At 39.7% G+C, this 12,226-nt stretch overlaps 1 protein-coding gene across 1 annotated transcript in view; it reads right to left on the bottom strand.

The window, feature by feature from the left end:
- Nucleotides 1–12,226, bottom strand: part of COL19A1 (collagen type XIX alpha 1 chain) — a 448,270-nt gene that overhangs the window by 339,280 nt on the left and 96,764 nt on the right. The window contains exons 8-9 of the mRNA XM_045161980.1: nucleotides 11,779–11,922; nucleotides 10,553–10,588 (exon numbers count right to left, since the gene is read on the bottom strand). Of these exons, the coding sequence (XP_045017915.1) occupies nucleotides 10,553–10,588; nucleotides 11,779–11,922 (180 nt within the window). The remainder of the gene's footprint in view (nucleotides 1–10,552; nucleotides 10,589–11,778; nucleotides 11,923–12,226) is intronic.

The raw sequence follows: 12,226 nt of genomic DNA on the forward strand, positions 1-12,226 counted from the left end.
CACTTTAGCTGAGTATTCTGAAAAGGCACAGGGCCATTACACAAATCAGAACTAAAGGCATAAGCACATGGCCACATTAATCATTATTGTAGAAAAGGATCCATGGGAAAGATACCCCTCCAGATTTTCAAAAAGGGAATTAGAAAGCCATTGAGAGGAAAAGTCAGACTCCGCCTGCTTCATATTCTGAATATCCTGATGTAACTTAGAATAGCAACACTAAAATCTGAATGATTCCAGACGCCTAAAATATGATTCCTAATGCGTTCCCAAGAGTGCATGGACTCATTCACTTGTAGAGGGGTAACGCACATCCATTTAAATTCAGCATGGCACCTTAAAGACAATTTAATCTTTAAATTTGTAATTTCTTGCCCCATAAGCAGAACTGCGGCAACTTTGCTAGTGTTAGATGAGTACAATTGTGTGGTAGTTTGAACATTCTTTGGCATTGCCTTTCTTTGGGATTGGAATGAAAACTGACCTTTTCCAGTCCTGTGACCACTGCTGAGTTTTTCAAATTTGCTGGCATATTGAATGCATCACTTTCACAGCATCATCTTTTAGGATTTGAAATAGCTCAACTGGAATTCCATCACCTCCACTAGCTTTGTTTGTAGTGATGCTTCCTAAGGCCCACTTGACTTTGTCTTCCAGGATGTCTGACTCTAGGTGAGTGATCCCAACATCATGGTTATCTGGGTCATGGAGGTCTTTTTTGTACAGTTCTTCTGTGTGTTCTTGCCACATCTTCTTAATATCTTCTGCTTCTTGTAGGTCCATACCATTTCTGTCCTTTATTGTGCCCATCTTTGCATGAAGCGTTCCCTTGGTATCTCTGACGTTTTTGAAGAGATCTTTCTCATTATACTGTTTTCCTCTATTTCTTTGCATTGATCACTGGAGAAGGTTTCTTATCTCTCCTTGTTATTCTTTGGAACTCTGCATTCAAACGGGTATGTCTTTCCTTTTCTCCTTTGCCTTTAGCTTCTGTTCTCTCAGCTATTTGTAAGGCCTCTTCAAGGCAGCCATTTTGCCTTTTTGCATTTTTTTTCTTTGGGATGGTCTTGATCACTGCCTCCTGTACAGTGTCACGAACCTCTGTCCATAGTTCATCAGGCACTCTGTCTATCAGATCTAGTCCTTTGGATCTAATTCTCACTTCTACTGTGTAATTATAAGGGATTTGATTTAGGTCATAGCTGAATGGTCTAGAGGTTTTCCCCACTTTCTTCCTCTCACCTTCTCCCCCCTTCCCTCCCTACTTCTCCTTCTCCTTCCCCGTGTACCCAGAGGGGCCAGAGAGACTGACAGGTGGCTGTGATAAGGTGTAACCAGAGGCCACGGCTCGGGGATGGCTGAGGGCTTGGAGCCACCGATGCCAAACCAGGACCAGGGAACCTGGGAAACACACTTGAGTTCACAGTTGGCCTGAGGGTTTTACATCTCATCAGAGAGCTCTCCCCATGCACACTGTGGAGTAGAAGGACATGCAGTCTTCTCCTGCGAGAACTCCAAAATTACACCTCACTGCTGAACAACCATCTACAGGAGAATGTTGGATCCCACCAAAAAAATATACCCCACATCCAGGGGCAAAGGAAAAGCCACAGCAAGATGGTAGGAGGGGCAAAATTGAATTTAGAATCAAACCCCATACCCACCAGAGACACTCGGAGGGCTCAACAGAACCTTTTGTGCACCAGCAGACTCCACAGACACTGAGCCAGACCTGCCTTTGAGTGTCTGTCTCCTGTGGAGGTCCGGGTCAGCAATGGTCTGCTGCAGGGGCAGGGGCTCTGGGTGCAGCAGATCCAGGTATGGCATAAGCCCTCTTGGAGGAGGTTGCCATTAACCCCACCATAGAGCCACCAGAACTTACACAGGACTGGGGAAACAGAGTCTTGGAGGGCACAAACAGAACCTTGTGCACACCAGGACCCAGAAGAAAGGAGCAGTGACCCCACAGGAGACTAACTCAGACTTGCCCAGGAGTGTCCAGGAGTCTCTGGCGGAGGTGTGGGTCAGTGGTGGCCTGCTGCAGGGTCTGGGCCACTGCATGCAGCAGTGCGTGCATGGGACCTTTTGAAGGAGGTGGCCGTTATCTTCAATACCTCCACCATGGGTCAAAAAACAGGGAGGGAACACAGTCCCGCCCATCAACAGAAAATTGGATTAAAGATTTACTGAGCCTGGCCCCGCCCATCAGAACAAGACCCAGTTTCCCTCTCAGTCAGTCTCTCCAATCAGGAAGTTTCCATCAACCTCTTATCCTCATCCATCAGAGGGTAGACAGAATGAAAACCACAATCACAGAAAAGATACTATACCAAACATAAAATAGTGAAATTAAGAAGCCTTGGGTCTCTTAGAATAATGGCCAATGTTCTGGAGCAACTGTTGTTTTGCAAAGGACCAGACAGCAAACATTTTAGAATCTCTGCTACAATCACCAAATGCCGTTATGTACCACAAAAGCAGCCTTAGCCTCTATGAGGACACATGAGCATGACTATGTTCCAGTAGAACCCGATTTACAAAATTGCACAGCAGGCATTTTTTGGCAGCCCTCCGGCAGGGCCACCGTTTGCTGACTCACTTCCACCTCCTCCCAAATACCAGACTTTTCTGGGCACTTTCCCTTCCTATGTGATACAACTGAGTAAAACAGCCACAAAGTTTAATCAAGTAGCAAATCAGCATAGCCTTTCCCCAGGAATTCCAGGAGTACCCAATTCACCTTTAAGACCAACTGCACACTGAAATTTAGGAATAGTCATTCTGAGTTTTTCAAATGTGTACTAACTGCTCAGGTTGTCATAGATGAGCTGCTTTTGCGTGCACCAAAGAGTATGAGTTGCTTTTGCTTGCACCAAAGAGTATACCTTAAGTTCTTTCTTCATATTTTTCACAAGTTATTAAATTACACTGCTGACAATAAACCAATAGAAAGTTAGCAATAATTATCAAAGTACTAATCAAAACTCAAACTTTCTCCACACAGACATAAACAATTTAGCTTTGTTATTTCTTTTACATTTATCAAAGGTAGGGAAGACTCTTTCTCTGTTCCTTCAACTAGTACCTGGTGCTTTCAAATCAAGTAAGTTATGAAATTTCAGACTCCAAGATACCTATATTTTTATATTTAGTGTGCCTGACCTTCCATTGCATCTCCAGGAAAATCCCCGAAGCTGGTTTACTCCATTTGTCTGCTTCCCGCCCTTCCACCTGCCTGGAAAAATTTGCTCAGTGAAGCTGATGAGCTACCTTTAATTGCTTTGATAGCTCTTTCACAAATTCAGTCTAATAAACTTATCCTTGAGACAGTGGAAACTAATGTAAACTCTTTGAATTTCTCTATCACTAATGCTTAGTGGAGATTAATAAATACATCAGAATTTTATGAATATATAATACCATTATTACACTGATATTACATGTTTATTTAAGGTACACAAAAAAATGTCACCTTCGAGTTCCTACAGATTAGATGAGATTATATCAGATGCAGTAAACTTGCAAAAAAAAAAAAAAGAACTTGCCAATTAATCTAATACGTTCAATATTGGATTAGAAAGGATGAAAAAATATTCTTTACTTCCATAATGACATAGACAAAAAGTCAAAACCATAAATGTTAAATTCTACTTCTCTGAGGTTACTACTAAGGGGAAATATTCCTTCTTTAAATGTTATGAACATATTTTGATTCAATTATTTATTATTGGTGTGGTGTGTCCTTTGGAAGGGGCATATAAGTAATGCTGGATTGGAAATAAAGGGAAATTCACTAGTAATCTCTGGGTCAACAGACTAGAGAAGTCAGAGTGGAAACTTTCATAGACTGAGATTAGAGGGTAGGGGTAGTAGAAAAAAATCAGTACTAAAGTTTTTCATTATAGAGTCAAGTAAGTTAACTTATTTCAGCTTAAATTATTTTGACTTTCTCTGAAACTATACCAGCAAAGCAATTATTTCATAAAGCCTATACTTTGGGGGAAACGAACTTTATAGGGAAGATAATAATACAAAAATAAACTGGAAAATTATTCCCCAAATAGACCTCAGATCATACTTCCCCTTAGGTTCAGGAACATTGAAAGTGAGCTGCTCTTTTATAAAACTGAGGGCATATCAACTCTGAAGTGGGTGAAGGTATTAACAAGGGTCTTAAAAAACGGAGAAAGTAAAGCGGTTGCTAAGTAATTAGGTTGCTAACTATACTTGCTAAGAAAAGGGAATTAAAAGATTTCATAAAATTACAATAATTGAGTCTAAATGAAAGAAAAGCATTAATTATTATTTCATGTAATGTCATCCAGAGTTTAGTCTTGGAGAGAGGGCATGGTTAGAATGGTTTGATTAGGTGACCTGACACAGAATGCTCACCACAGCTGCGTGTCTTATGAGCAGTGGTTGAATCTCAAATCACCTTTCTCCATGAGAGCAGGTCATCAGCTTTATGAAGAAAAAAGCAGCCGTAAATCAGACTAATGAAGCTTCACAGTGTGGAGGAGAAAATAGGCAGTACAGATAAACATTAAGTCAAGCCAAAACTTGGGGCATTTTTTCCAAATATTTCTGATTCTTCACTATCTAGTTGGCAATATCAAGCTAAGGCTATGTAAAAGTTTTTTCTAAAGCTTTTGGTTTTTAAAGGAAAAAGTATAATAGAACATTAGTGAATAATATAACAGTTCTTTATGATTTAGCTTGCCTAGTTCTTTCTCTACAACCTGACTCTTCACCTTGCCTGGCAAGGGCCCCTGGGCAACGGGGCACAGAATTCACAGGTTCTAGAAACAGCTGAGTTGATGACTTAGACTTTCTTTGTGGTATAACGTTCATTCATTCATTCAACATATTTTTAGCTCCTATTATGTGCTGTTCTATGTATGGTGCTTGCAGAACTCATATTCTAGTGGGGAAATAAACAGAGGCATAATAATAACATGGCAAGTAACAATAAAAGTGCTATGAAGATAAAGAACATAGAGGTAGAATGAAAGGATGCTTTTTACATAGCAATGTCATAAAGACCTTTCTATTTTAAAGTGATTTATGAGACAGAGCCTAAATGATGTGACAGAAAGAGCCAAGTGAAAATCTAGAAGAAAATTCCAGGTATAGGTAGCCTGGTACATTGACCCTGGAACAGACATGAACCGGGGGAGTGCAGGAGAGATGGTTAGTCCAGTTAGGATGGGCTTGACTCATTGTGGGGAACACTGTGGCCCCTGGAAAGAGCTTCAGTACTACCTTGAGGGAAACAGGAAGCCACTGGTGGGTTTTGATCCACATGAAACAGGATTTACTTACAGGACTATTCAGAACAGTCTAACTCATAGTGAACTGGCATAAATAAAAGTAAAATTTGCTCTTTATGAAGCAGACACAGATTACAGTAAGGATTCTCAAAACTTAACACCTTTAGGAACATTGTAATCAGTAGTACATAATTTGAAAAGAGATTTGGAAACCGTGTTCTCAAAACCTGTTCCATTTCATCTCCTTGGGCCGAAAGTAAAGTGCACCAAAAGACTAGTAATATATACCTTATAGTTAATGAAAAAAATTAAATTACAGTTACCTCTGGATGGCTCCTAACCAGCATCATCTAAGCATAACAATGTAAGGAATCTCTTGAAAAACTAGCACACTATATTTAAGAAAAGTCTTGTCAAATAATATTGGGAACAAAACAAACACAGATTTGAATGAATGACTTAAATCATTGATCTTTTGAAGAAATAACTATCATTAAATTATTAATATTTATTATAAGTAGCCATATAATAACAGCTCAAAATTTTTATAACCTAAAACATTTAATCAATTGAAAATTCTAAGCGACTCTTTCACAGAGATTTGTTTGCTCTTGATCAAGCCATAAAAGAAACTAAACTCAATGTAAAAGGATTATCTCCACCTGTCTTTCAACATGTAAGCAATTACACTGTAGATAGGAAAGCAGAGAAAACATACATTTATTAAGTATCTACTCTGTGCCAGTTCCTGCTGCTGCTACTGCTGCTAAGTCGCTTCAGTCGTGTCCAACTCTGTGCGACCCCATAGATGGCAGCCCACCAGGCTCCCCCGTCCCTGGGATTCTCCAGGCAAGAACACTGGAGTGGGTTGCCATTTCCTTCTCCAATGCATGAAAGTGAAAAGTGAAAGTGAAGTCGCTCAGTCGTGTCAGACTCTTCGTGACCCCATGCACTGCAGCCCACCAGGCGTCTCCGTCCATGGGATTTTCCAGGTAAGAGTACTGGAGTGGGTTGCCATTGCCTTCTCCTAGTACTAAGTATTTCCTCTCCATAATAAGCTGCTGACTCAGCATTATAAAGCATCAGTTTCAAAGCAAGTAAGAGATAGACAGGATTGAATCCCAAATGATTCAGGCTCCAAAGTGGTATTCCTGCTAATACACTGCCCCACCAACTTCAATATCCTTTCTTGGTCTTAACAGACCAAAAGGAAAACTTTGAGAATACTATCTGGTTGCCTCAGTAACACTCTACTTCTGATCATTTCAAAAATTGACTATTCAATATGCCTAAGAGCAAAAATGACTTCTGATCTTCAAACTATGCAGGCACTAATTTGAGCATCTACTCTAATAATGAAAATTATACACAAGACTCAAACACAGATGGAAAGCCATCTTTATTTACTGTACATTAAAGCTGCAGAATCAGAAAGTACAACAAGAACAGAAATTTACTCATAATCAAATCCTCAAAAGAAAACAATACACCTATGTTTATTACAAGTGCAAAGAAAGCTGATAACATTCATGCTGTGGTCATCTGAGTTCATATTTGCACAGCAAGGGTTATGCTGGCTTAATTAAATGCTGGTGCATGCACTGAAACAATAAAGTAAGTATATTGTTTAATTATTTGCCTTGTTCTCTAGATTATCAATATATTTTATCCCAGCTGTTTTTGCCTTGCCACAAAAATCTCTTGTCATTATGACTTTTGGGCAGTCTGGAAGTTAAAACAAATGTTAGTATTTTTTAAATGTATCATAAATGGAAAATGATTTAATACATTATAACTCATACAGTTTTGTATATTTTATAGGCTTGGCATTTAATAAACCTGCTAATAATTATCATTTGTATTTCTGTGATATCAGTTGTGACATGATCTCTTTCGTTTTTTATTCTATTTGAGTCCTCTCTTTTCCTTTGTGAATCTAGCTAATAGGCAGGTCAATTTTTTATCTCTTCAGAAAATCAGCTCTTAGCTTCATTGATTTTCTCAATTGTATTTTTATTCTCTATTTCATTTATTTCTGTTCTAATTTTTATTTGCTCCCTTATACTAACTTCAACTTCATTCATTTTCTTTTTCTGGCTTGTTAAGGTAGAAAGTCAGGTTATTTATTTAAGCCTCTTTTTGTTTCTTGAGGCAAGCACCTATCACTATGAACTCCCTTCCTGGAACTGCTTTTGCTGCATCCCACAAGTTTTGGTATGTTATAGTTCCAGTTTTATTTGTCTCAAGGTACTTTTTAATTTCTTTTTTATTTTTTCTTTCATTCATTGATTACTCAGTAGCATGCTGTTTAATCTCAACATCTATGAATTTTCCAGTTTTCTTCGTGTAATTAATTTCAAGTTTCATACCACTGTGGTGAGAAAAATATGCTTGATATAATTTCAATCCTTTTAATTCATTAAGACTTGTTTCATGGCCTAAAATACAATCTATTCTAGAAAATATTCCATTTACACTTGAGAAAAATATATTCTATTGCTTTAAGAGGGAATATTCTATATATCTCTTAAATTCATCTGGCTCATCTATCATTTAAGGCTAATGTTTCCTTATTGATTTTCTGTCTGGATGAGCTATCCATTGATGTAGTAGGGCATTAAAATTCCCTACTATTATTGTATTACTTATTATTTCTCCCTTTATATATGGTAATATTTTCTTAATATATTTAGCTTTATATATATTAGGTGCATAAATATTTACAAATGTTACATCCTCTTGTTGGAATGATCACTTTATCATTATATAAAAGTCATCTTTGTCTCTTTTGACATTCTTTAAGGACTATTTTGTCTGATTAGTATAGCTACCTCAGCTACCTTTTGATTTCTATTTGCATGGAATACCTTTTTCCATCCCTTCACTTTCAGTTTGTGTGTGTATTTATATCTAAAGTGAGTGAACTGTAGGTAGTATTTAGATGGATCTTGTTTTCAAACCATATTATAAAGCTATAGTAATTAAAACAGTATGGTATTCGCACAAAATAGACATATAGATCAATGGAACAGAATGTTGTTATTGTTTAGTTACTAAGTCATGTCTACCTCTTTTGTGAACACATGGACTACAGCCTGCCAGATTCCTCTGTCCATGGGATTTCCCCAGCAAGAATACTGGAGTGGCTGCCATTTCCTTCTCCAAGGGCTCTTTCAAACCCAGGGATCACACCTGCATAGCAGGCAGATTCTTCACCACTGAGCCACCAGGGAAGCCCATGGAACAGAATAGCGAACCCAAAAATAAACCCACACATGTATGGTTAATTAATTTATGACAAAGGAGTCAAGAATATACATTGAGGAAAGGACAGTCTCTTCAATATATAGTGTTGGCTACTTACAACAGCTAAGACATGGAAGCAACCTAATTTGTCCATTGACAGAAGAATGGATAAAGAAGAAGGTCTTACTGTATAGAACAGGGAAATCTGCTCAATGTTATGTAGCAGCCTGGGTGGATGGAAAGTTTCGGGGAGAATGGATAAATGTATATGCATGGCTGAATCCCTTTGCTGTCCACTTGAAACTACAGCAATATTGCTAATCAGTTATACTACAATATAAAATAAGTTTAAAAAAAGATGTGGTGTGTATACACAATGGAATATTACTCAGTCATAAAAAAGAATGCAATAATGACATTTGTAGCGACAGGGATGGACCAAGAGATTAGGTCCATACTAAGTGAAGTAAGCCAGATAGTGAAAGACAAATATGATATGATATTGCTTATACAGGAAATCTGAATGGAAATACTATTTGCAAATCAGACATCTGGTAAGGCATATATAATTTTATACCCAAAATGCATAAAGAGGACATACAACTTAACAGGAAAAAAAGCACACAATCCTATTCAGAGTGGGCAGAAAATCTGCATAGACATTTTTCCAAAGAAGATATACAGAAGGCCAACATCACTAATCATCAGGAAAATGCAAATCAAAACCACAATGAGATAACATCTCACAACTGCTAGAAAGGCTATTATCAAAAAGACAAGATATAACAAGTGCTGGTGAGGATAGTTTGGTTGAAGCTTTCTGTGCAACTTTGATGGATCAGTCATTTAACAGACTTCAGTCTCTTATCTTTTAAAATAAGAAGTCCATGTAGATTATGTAAATAATTTAAAACCATGGACTTCCAAGTTAAGACATGAAAAGAACTTAAATCTGCTTTACCTTGGAAAACAGTAAGAACATAATCAATATCTAACCTTAGCAGGAATTAATCTATCTAGTAGTTAGCTAAAAAAAGACATGACTCAGAGAGTGGGGAAGAGGACAGTTGCATTCTGAGAAGGATGGGGAGAAGGGAAGGTAAGTCTCTAAGCACGAATCCTGTCTAGAATCAGATCCACACCCATCTGGCTGTCACCATCTCCTCCAGCACACTCTCTCTCCAGTCCCCAGACTGTTACCTTCTTCTTCCCTTTGCTCAGTCGTGTCTGACTCTTTGTGACCAGGCTCCGCCATCCATGGGATTTTCCAGGAAAGAATACTGGAGTGGGCTGCCATTTCCTTCTACAGGGGATCTTCCCAATGACTGTTCCCTTAGGGTCCCTGTAATCCTCTATAGGACCTATTACGTGTGGCCTTGTAAGGTCTTCTATTTCCTTGCAGATGTAAAAATCCTCGCTAACAGAGAACATAGCCTATTCTTTCTATTCCCTATAACATCTAGTACTAGGCCTCATGCAGAAAAGGTGTTCAACAAAGGTAAGCTGTTTGAATAAAGTGATAAAAAATCTCCAGTGGAGACCTGTCAGCAAACAGGAGTTTGTCAAGTATTTGAAGAAGAAAATACTAAACAAGGGTAAACCCCAGCTAAGAAACAGACTTTCTTGCTTCACAATTTTGCTTGTGGTTTACAGGTACATTTTGAAAGTGAAATTGCTCGGACTCTTGGCGACCACAAGGACTGTAGCCTACCAGGATCCTCCATCCATGGGATTTTCAAGGCAAGAATACTGGAGTGGGTTGCCATTTCCTTCTCCAGGGGATCTTCCCAACCCAGAGATTGAACCCAGATCTCCTGCATAGCAGGAGAATAGACCAGCCTAATTAAGAACGCAAAAACAGATTTACATGCTGATACAGTCTTCCGTATTTCAATAATCCACACTTAAATATATTCAATAGCTTTTTACAGAAATGCACATTTGTGTGGGACACAGAAAAAATCAGATGGAAACAAGTTTGAAGTCACCTTTGAGCATATCCACTTTCATCCTGGCAGCATTTGGTGGGGTCTTACCTGCTCTCCTTTCTGTCCAGGTGAGCCTGCTTGTCCCTGAGCAGAAATGAATTTTGTGTTAACACATATTCGGTCACACTGAACTAAATACATATAGTTTATAAATCAGCTGACAATAGTAAGACAAAGCTGTGCTCTCCTGGGAGTTGATGCAGACCCCTCTGCAGGGAGTCTCTTTTCCCCTCATCAAAGGCTCACTACCCACCTCTTCCAAACACCTGCCAGCATCATCTCCTCCTGGAGACCTGTCATGGGCTGGGATATGCGCTCTCCTCCACACCCCCTGTACCTCGTATAGCCTTTCTCACAGAGCTCACACTGTAGTACTGGTTGGTAGAGGAAATGCAAGGTTCCTCTAAATTTCTAACTTACACTCCTCCCCACTCCTCCAGCCAGGACAGGAAGCCCTGAGCCTGAGCATGCAAGAAGTCACGGCACCTCGGACCTCTAGGAGCTAGGACAAGTTTTCCTACCCTTGGGTACTGGTATAGAGGGAAGCTGTCCAGAGGTCACTCAGCCTACTTCAAGGACAGGTCCCACAATGCCATTAACATCCACAAAAGACATTCATGTCCCTCAGTGGACTCAGGCTTCCTGGCCAGGGAAGGGCAAGCGAAACAAATTCTTTGAGCAATAACAGCCCTTCTGCATTCACCATACAACTCACAGCAGAGGGGAAATCTGGGTGGGTATTTGGAGTACTGGACAGATACAGTCTCCATACGACAGAAACACAGTATGTGGAATACCTTTGGGTATGTATTGAAGGGTAGGCTCTGTGTTTCCCTCAACTTGTGAATTCCCATAAATGAAAGTGAAGTGCTCAGTTGTGTCTGACTCTTTGCGACCCCATGGACTGTAGCCTACCAGGCTTCTCTGTCCATAGGATTTTCCAGGCAAGAGTACTGGAGTGGTTGCCATTTTCTTCTCCAGAATATCCATGACTGAAGCCTATTCCTTGCATGTGTTTCATCCTCATACATAACTTGTCGTACAGGTGGTTCCTCCCTTTATTTTCCTTTCATTCTACTTCCCACTCAGGAAAGCTCAGAACTATCCAGATTGAAATCCAGGGAATCCTAACCCAAGCCTTTCTCTTTAACTCACCCAGGGACTGAGGGGCCCAGGCGCCTGATTCAACTTGCACTAGAGGGCAAGCTGCGTTCTGTGCACCAGGGCCACGCATAGGCCTGGCTCACAGTGTGGAGTGGCTTTCCCGTGGGCACAGGTGAAGACGAGCATACCTTGTGTGGCATGCACTGGCACTGGTCTGTGAGTTCCTGCTTTGCTGGCAAAAATGCAGACATTCTGCTGGCATGAGCAGGTGCTGGTGATGCTGCAGTACCTCCAAAGCCAGGCTGCTCTGGGCACTGAAATCCAGAAAGAGGCTTTAGGATACAGAGTCAATTCCAAACACCGTGACATTCCCAGCACTGACTCCCACCAAACTAGGCATGGTTGGGTTTACCTGCAAGAACTTCCTTCTAACAACCAAAGGCTCACACCAGCGTGTGAAAGTCCATAACAACTTTACCCTTTCACTAGCCTCCTAGTATCTATCACAACGACAACACACTAGAATTGTATTAAAATGCCAGGTTTGGTGAGAAATTCTAAAGCTATTATATGTGAATTTATGACAAGTACAGCCACATCAAACATTTATAAGAACTG

The sequence above is a fragment of the Bubalus bubalis genome, chromosome 10, assembly GCF_019923935.1.
Source record: "Bubalus bubalis isolate 160015118507 breed Murrah chromosome 10, NDDB_SH_1, whole genome shotgun sequence".
NCBI lineage: Eukaryota > Metazoa > Chordata > Mammalia > Artiodactyla > Bovidae > Bubalus > Bubalus bubalis.